The sequence below is a fragment of the Tasmannia lanceolata genome, unplaced genomic scaffold, assembly GCF_043159265.1.
Source record: "Tasmannia lanceolata isolate RefF3 unplaced genomic scaffold, GAP_Taslan_0.1 ptg000002l, whole genome shotgun sequence".
Classification (NCBI taxonomy): Eukaryota; Viridiplantae; Streptophyta; class Magnoliopsida; order Canellales; family Winteraceae; genus Tasmannia; species Tasmannia lanceolata.
The window spans coordinates 55357637-55365593 of NW_027518679.1; the positions used below are offsets into that span (position 1 = coordinate 55357637).

The following is a 7957-nucleotide window of genomic DNA, read 5'->3' on the forward strand; positions in this document are numbered from 1 at the left end:
TATACAGCCCACACCATAGGATGATCCAAACCGCCCAATTGATGGCCACAACATAAATAGGTTCTCCCCAAAAATTATTTCCATAGATGATCCCAACCGTCCAATCTATAGAAGTTTCCATAATCTAAGTCCCTCTTTAGATCGGATGGTTAGAATCATCATATGGAAATGATTTTTGGGGCAAAACCTATTTACGTTGTGGCCCATCAATTGGGCGGTTAGGATCATCCTGTGGTATGGGCTGTATAGTCTATTTTGAAAAATATGGGCTAAATTCATCCTAAATGGGGGCTGTACAATGGAGTTACAAAAGGCAAGACTTTCAACACTTGGCATGGGGAAGAAGAATCTAAAAAAGGTGAATAGGGTTTGTGAAATGCATTGGGATCAGTTTCTCAACAAGGTGGAGGGAAAAGCAACTCAAGGGCATTCTTGTCTTTAAACATGCCTTGGGATGCATTTCACCCCTTTTTGAGAATTTAGCCAACTCAACCCTTTTTCTTAAAAATCACATTTTTTTTGAGAATTTTCCCTTGAATTTATTGTTGCTTGTGTTTTCTATGCATATAAGTTGAACTTTGAAAACATTAATTATATATGCCTATAGAAAACATTAATTATTATATAAATCTCATTTTGGTCTATGTCTAAAATCATAAAAATGTGATGCCTATTTACATGGTTCCCCTTTAAAGTGGATATTTTGAATGGAAATTATAGTAAATTTCTAGTTTTCTATTACTGTATTTTGTATCAGCTTTTGTTAATGAATAATGTATCTAAATCTTTGAAATTAATGTGTTTCATTGGATTGTTTGTATAATTTGTAAATTTGTTGATATTTTAAGAACGTATAACAGAGTTGGTATAATAGATAAAAAGAATATTTGCATCTTACAAAATGCAAACAATGTATGGCTACATCCATCTGAGTTGAACATAAGACCTAAGCCACCTAAACTTTAATTTTTCTATCATTAAAAATATTAATTAATTTCTTCTTTCTGCAGAGAGCAATAAGAAACTGGCACTGAAAGTAAAGCTTTTAACTTCTATGCTACAGACATGAAATTTCAAACCATAAAAGATACTTTTAGAATAGTAACTCCAAAGATGAGAAGCGTTTACAGATTCTAATATACAATTGAAACAGAGAATAGTAACTCTGAAATTTCAAACGTTACAGATTCCAGAGTTACACCCTGTTTAGCGAATTCGTCACCCTGTTTATAGCTTCAATTTTCTTTGGTTGAATTTATATGCCTTTGCTTAATTGTATCTTTGTTTGTTCTTTTCCTTTTTCGCTGCACTTCATTATTCTTTATTTGTGACTTTCCCACACCCATCAATGCAATCAGGATCATTATCATCCTCAACTTGGAAGTAATAGTTGAAAAGTGTGATCCTATTGGTGAACCAAAGCAATATGTAGATGGTTCTATTGCTGCTACTGCTTCACAGGGAAGAGTTCCCATTCCTGCACAGTCATCTTCAATGGTTCAACCTGGGATAGCCTCCGGGAATCCACAATCTTATGGTGGTTCACTTGCTGGTGGTTCATTTACTGGGGGTGTTCCCCCTGGACGAAATGCAACTAATGGAGTTTCTATGTACCCCAAAGCAGAGCCAGGAGGACCACAACCTCCCATCAATAACTCTGGGCGCTCAGCTCAGACGGCATATCACCAACCAGTTCCAATGTATGCAAATAGAGGACCTATAGCCAAGAATGAAGCTCCTGCTAGGATAATTCCCATTGCCGCTCTGAATCCTTACCAAGGCAGGTGGACAATCAAGGCCCGAGTGACAGCAAAAGGGGAACTTAGACGCTACAACAATCCAAGGGGGGAGGGGAAGGTATTCTCTTTTGATCTTCTCGACTCTGATGGTGGAGAAATACGTGTGACCTGTTTTAACATGGTTGCCGATCAATTTTATGACATGATTGAGGTTGGGAAAGTGTACTTGATATCCAAGGGAAGCCTAAAACAAGCTCAGAAGAATTTCAATCACCTCAATAATGACTGGGAGATATTTTTGGAGTCTACGTCGACTATTCAGCCTTGTTTGGAAGAGGACAACTCTATACCAAGGCAGCAATTCCATTTTCGATCCATAAGCGACGTTGAGGACATGGAGAGTAATTCTATGGTGGATGTGATCGGTATAGTTTCATCGATTAACCCTTCAAGTACAATAATGAGAAAAAATGGTACTGAAACTCTTAAAAGAACTCTTCAGTTGAAGGATATGTCTGGCCAAAGTGTTGAGTTAACTCTTTGGGGAAATTTTTGCAATGCAGAAGGCCAACAGCTACAAGTTATGTGTGATTCTGGGGTATTTCCTGTTGTGGCTGTGAAAGCTGCTAGAGTCAATGATTTCAACGGGAAGACTGTGGGAACAATTTCTACATCCCAGTTATTCATAAACCCTGATTTTCCAGAGGCAAAAATGTTAAGGGAGTGGTTTGATAGAGAGGGGAAGAATGCTGTTTCTCATTCTATTTCGATGGACACACCAAGTATGGGAAAGACAGAAATCCGTAAAACTGTTTCACAAATCAAGGATGAGGGGCTTGGAAGATCTGCGAAACCAGACTGGATCACCGTCAAGGCAACAGTTTCATTCATAAAGACTGAAAATTTCTGCTATACGGCTTGTCCTCTGATGGTTGGGGATAGGCAATGCAACAAGAAGGTTAACAATAATGGTGATGGAACATGGATTTGCGAGAGGTGTGATCAGTCTTTCCCCGAGTGTGACTATCGTTATCTTCTTCAGTTTCAAATACAAGACCACACAGGCTTTACAGCGGTTACTGCATTCCAGGAATCTGGTGAAGAGATCATGGGCATTTCTGCAAAGGATTTGTACTTGTTGAAATACGAAGAACAAGATGATGGAAAATTTGAGGAAATTATAAGGGGGGTTCTCTTTACTCAGTATTTATTCAAGTTGAAAGTGAAAGAGGAGACCTTTAACGATGAACAGCAGGTAAAATTAACTGTTGTCAAAGCAGAGAAAGTAAATTTCTTATCTGAGAGCAAGTATCTTTTGAGTTTGATAGATAATATTCCAGAAGAAGAACCCAGTTTTGTAGGTCAGAGGAGAGGTAGTACAGGGGTGTACCTGCTATGTAATGGCTGTGGTGGTTCTGGCCACAATTCCCAGAACTGCCCGAGGGTCATAAGTGGACAGGGACAGCCAATGGGAGGAGGTTATGGAAATAGGATCCCTCATGCTGGAGCAAATACTGATAGTGCTTCTGGTAAATGCTTCAAATGCAATCAAAGTGGTCACTGGGCTAGAGACTGTCCAAGATCAAATTCTGTCTCTACAGCATATGGAAACAGCAGTGTTACTGGTAGATATGGAATTGCAAAGATGGGAGGAGGATTTTGAATATTGTGCTAGAGACTGTCCAAGATCAAATTCTGTCTCTACGGCATATTGAAACAGCAGTGTTACTGGTAGATATGGAATTGCAAAGATGGGAGGAGGATTTTGAATATTGTAAAGATGAGAAGCTCTCGCTATAACCACAAAATGGAATCCCTTGGGGAAGATGGGATCCATCTGTAATGGATCTTAACGTGTCTGTCCTCATGAGCATGCTTGGTACTACTGCGATTCTATGCATATAAGTTGAACTTTGATGGACATATTATCACAAGGCAAGGCGCTTTTGCTGGCCAACCTGGCTGAAGTTCAACTGCCAATCTCCTTGAGCTGTTTTCATTTCTTCTAATATATAATTGAAACTATGTGAAAAGGCATGTTTCAGTGTCTTTTTCTTTTATGCCCATGGTATATTTTCAGATCGCTATTTGATTATATGATCTTCCAATAATTTACATGATTTACATGTACCGCCGACCCCAACTAGTTTGGGACAAAGGCTTAGTTGAGTTGAATTGCAGTACTTATTTATTTATTTGCACATATTGATTGTGTTGCATTTATTCTCTTCTCACATCGAATTGGTTCCTGTGGAGGAGGGAGAGTTATATGATCTATGAGGGAGGGAGAGTTATATGATCTGTGTGCATCTTATCTTGGAAAAATACATGTGGGACTGTTCAATAAGCACCGCGTCAGTGTTATATGACCTGATATGGCTACCATGTTAAGGATATTACTTGCTTGCGCGTTCTCTACTGCAAAGCGACATGGGAAAGAGATTCATGGCTGCATTCTCCAATGTAGGTTGTAAAGCAGTGTTCTAATCAAGAATGAAGTTGTTAACATGTATTCGAAATTGCTGTTGAACTCAGTCCATTCTTTTGGAGCAAATGAATGAACTCAGTCCATTCGAAATTTCTCTGGACGGCTTTGATATGGTCAAGGGAAGAAAGCTTTTTGAGCTTTTAGGGAGATCGAGGAAAAAGGAATCAAACCACATCATATCACTACATTGCTGTTATTTTGTCAAGTTGCCATGAGGGTGAGGCAGAAGAAGTCTAGCTAGTGCTGAAAAGAAGTTATAAATTGTGATGTCTGCTATTGGTGTTCGTATACATTAGTTTATTCAGCCGAATCGGTCCTGTATCTGTGACTACTCTAAAGTTCTAAGTCCCTAAAATAATTGTAGAATTAATCTGTCTAACTAGTTAGGCTTAGAATGAATGTCCAACTTCATTCATATTTGATTTAGAATTTTATATGATGAAAATATCCTTAAAAAATATTCTTTCATTTAGGCCCTGTTTTTTTTCTTCAAAATCCAAAATCAGTTTTGGACTCGCAATTGATTCTCAAAATGCTAACATTCTCAAACTGATTTTATAGAAATTTTCCATTTTACAACTAATAAAACAAGTTGTAAACTAATTAAAATAAGGTGATAGAAATAGAGAATTTGCAATATCAAGTAAGTTGATTCTAATACAAGCTTTGTATAATTTTTTTTTTTTGGTGTTACTACTATTATGCCAAAAAATATTTTAAAATTGAAAACCCTGCTGCTTTCTACTATATATTGGTATCATAGTTCTCAATATTCATGAAACTCCTGAATAATAGGGAAAATGATATCCTGCATTTCTATATTTTGATTATGAGACTCCTTAGCTCTCACTATTTATGCAACCTGAATAATGGAAGGAAAATGATATACTGCACTCCCATAGTGAGATAATGACTCTACTTGCTTTGTACATCTAACAAGTCTCAAACTCAGCAATCAGATAACACTTGATATAATGCAATCCAAACAACAGCCTTCTGTCAATCTTATTGATTTTCCAATTAAGTTTTAGTACATAAATAATACAAATACCCCCCTAACCCAATAAAATAAAAATTTTAAAGCCAATTTAGGACCAAAATAGCAAAATTATGAAAAACATAACATGTAAAAGTGGTACTAAGTTTATGTAATTAAATCCCTTTGTTGTTTAAGACTCTTTAAGTTGTGCCTATAGAAAACATTAATTATTATATAAATCTCATTTTGGTCTATGTCTAAAATCATAAAAATGTGATGCCTATTTACATGGTTCCCCTTTAAAGTGGATATTTTGAATGGAAATTATAGTAAATTTCTAGTTTTCTATTACTGTATTTTGTATCAGCTTTTGTTAATGAATAATGTATCTAAATCTTTGAAATTAATGTGTTTCATTGGATTGTTTGCATAATTTGTAAATTTGTGTACAACCCAGTGTTTTTTATTAGCATCATACAAAAATCCCAAAAATTTGTTGATATTTTAAGAACGTATAACATAGTTGGTATAATAGATAAAAAGAATATTTGCATCTTACAAAATGCAAATAATGTATGGCTACATCCATCTGAGTTGAACATAAGACCTAAGCCACCTAAACTTTAATTTTTCTATCATTAAAAATATTAATTAATTTCTTCTTTCTGCAGAGAGCAATAAGAAACTGGCACTGAAAGTAAAGCTTTTAACTTCTATGCTACAGACATGAAATTTCAAACCATAAAAGATACTTTTAGAATAGTAACTCCAAAGATGATCCTAACCCTCTATAAATCGGAGGGTTAGGATCAACCTGTGGAGATGAATTTTGGGGCACAACCTATTTAGGATGCTACCCATCTAATGGACGGTTTGGATCATCCTATGGTGCGGGCCATACCATACTTTTAAAGAATGAGGAGTGCGGTTATCAAAATATAGCAGTGCTGATAACATCTCCCTAAACATAATGAAGGAACAAAATCACAAGGCTCTGTAGAATAGTCTCCTGTTGATGGTGTCAATTTTGTTGATAAATTGAAGGTCTCTAAACAAAAATAAATGATTAAATGGGACAAGGTCCCAGTCAATAATAAATACATTCAAATTATGAAAAGTACTATTTTAAAACTACAACAGTTTTAAAATGGGACAAGGTCCCAGTCAATAATATTGGACTGGTTAAATGGGACAAGGTCCCAGTCAATAAATTGTCTTTTTCTAACAATTTGGAAATGATTACCCCAGCATTTTCACCGTTGTTTGTCCTGTGCCTATCCACTTCCTTTTGGGTTGTTTGTCTTTTGCCTACAATGGGGCATCCACTTCCTTTTGGGTCATAACCGTGTTCCCAAAGGACACTTTCTTTTTGAGGCTTGCCAGCAAGAGGTCGATGAGATGGACTCAGTGGGATCACCACTCCCTATATTCCATCCATGTGAGCTTAGCTAGACCGTGGAGACTTTCTAGTCCACATGTAGGGAGTGGTAGCTCTGTGTTCTCGAGTCATTTTCCACTCTTTCTGTACAAGTACAAAGTGTTGGCCTCGTGTTATGGAATTGTCACACCCGAATCATTTACCCATACCTCATGTTACAGTCCAAAATTTATCGAGTGCCCTGGTAGATCTTTTGAGACGCCCCGAGGTTCAAAAGTGCTGCAAGGACCTGCGTGGACCAACAAAGGGCTAAGGCCACTAAGAGTTTGGGAACTCCTAGGGACCCTTCGACACTCAAGTCAGCTCTAGACGTCATAGATGGAACTAAGCTTCAAATTAGAGCTCAGGCGTACTTTGGCTCGGTTTACCTTGGCTCTTTTAGCTCTTCCCCCCTCCTCTGACTGCTATGTGCGGATCCTCTTTTATAGATGATATTCCCTTGGGTGGTGTGTTTACTGTGTGCCAGGCGAAGAATCACATTGGTGCTTTAGGGCGGTGCCGAGTCTCCTCAACCATTTTCAGAGTGGCTCTGACCATGGACGTGACCTTTCAAGTGACGGCCATGATTGGCATTGTTGTGCCTATTTCCGAGATTGGCTGGTGTCCTTTGATTAGCTTGTTGGGAGGTGCGTGGCCTATTGAAAGTGGCGTGTTGGAGAAGATTGTTGTGCCTGCAGCTTGGGGATCGTCATGGCTGGCGGTGACATGTCTCCCCATGTGACCTCAGGGCCTCTGTGGGCTTAAGGACCAGGTAGGAGGACACGTATCGCCTCCGTGGCCTCAAGTCATCTGTGGGCTCAGTGAGCAGCTAGGATGACGTGTCTCACCTACGCGGCTTCAACGCCTCGGTGGGCTCAAGGGCCAGGTGGGATGACGTGTCACACCGTGCGACCTCAAGACCCTTGTGGGCTCAGGAGCCAGATGGCGGTCTATTGTTGGTGATCTGTTTTTGTCCCCAGCACTTCAACCTCAGCATATACCGCATAAAATGTTTGAACCCGAGTAGAACTCACCCTTAAAAGCTCACCGTTAAGGGGAGGGTACCCAAGTCCTTGTAAGACCTACCACATCACTCTACTTTCCTGGATTGTTGCTTTCACATGGAACCCACTAGGCTTTGTTTGGATGCTTAAGCATTTTTTGGGCAAGTAAAGTCCATGGAGGGGGCAGGATTTTAAAACCTTGGTAAAACCGAGTAAAGTCCAAGTAAAGTTCCTGTTTTGATGAAAAGCTAGCCGGGAGAGGGAGAGATGGAGAGAGATAGGAGGGGAGTATTACCGATGAAATTTTTTCCTTTTTGGGGATATTTAATA

General features: G+C 38.6%; 1 protein-coding gene across 1 annotated transcript; it reads left to right on the forward strand.

Moving 5' to 3' along the window:
* The first annotated feature begins 1337 nt into the window (after positions 1-1337).
* Positions 1338-3908, forward strand: LOC143879568 (replication protein A 70 kDa DNA-binding subunit E-like). The gene has a single exon (XM_077382019.1). It carries the CDS (start codon positions 1495-1497, stop codon positions 3400-3402), a length of 1908 nt encoding a protein of 635 aa, XP_077238134.1. The 5' UTR covers positions 1338-1494; the 3' UTR covers positions 3403-3908.
* Positions 3909-7957: the final 4049 nt, after the last annotated feature.

What these genes read in the sequence shown, in the direction of transcription:
- LOC143879568 (XM_077382019.1), top strand. Translation starts at nt 1,495, where the DNA reads ATGGTTCAACCTGGGATAGCCTCCGGGAATCCACAATCTTATGGTGGT.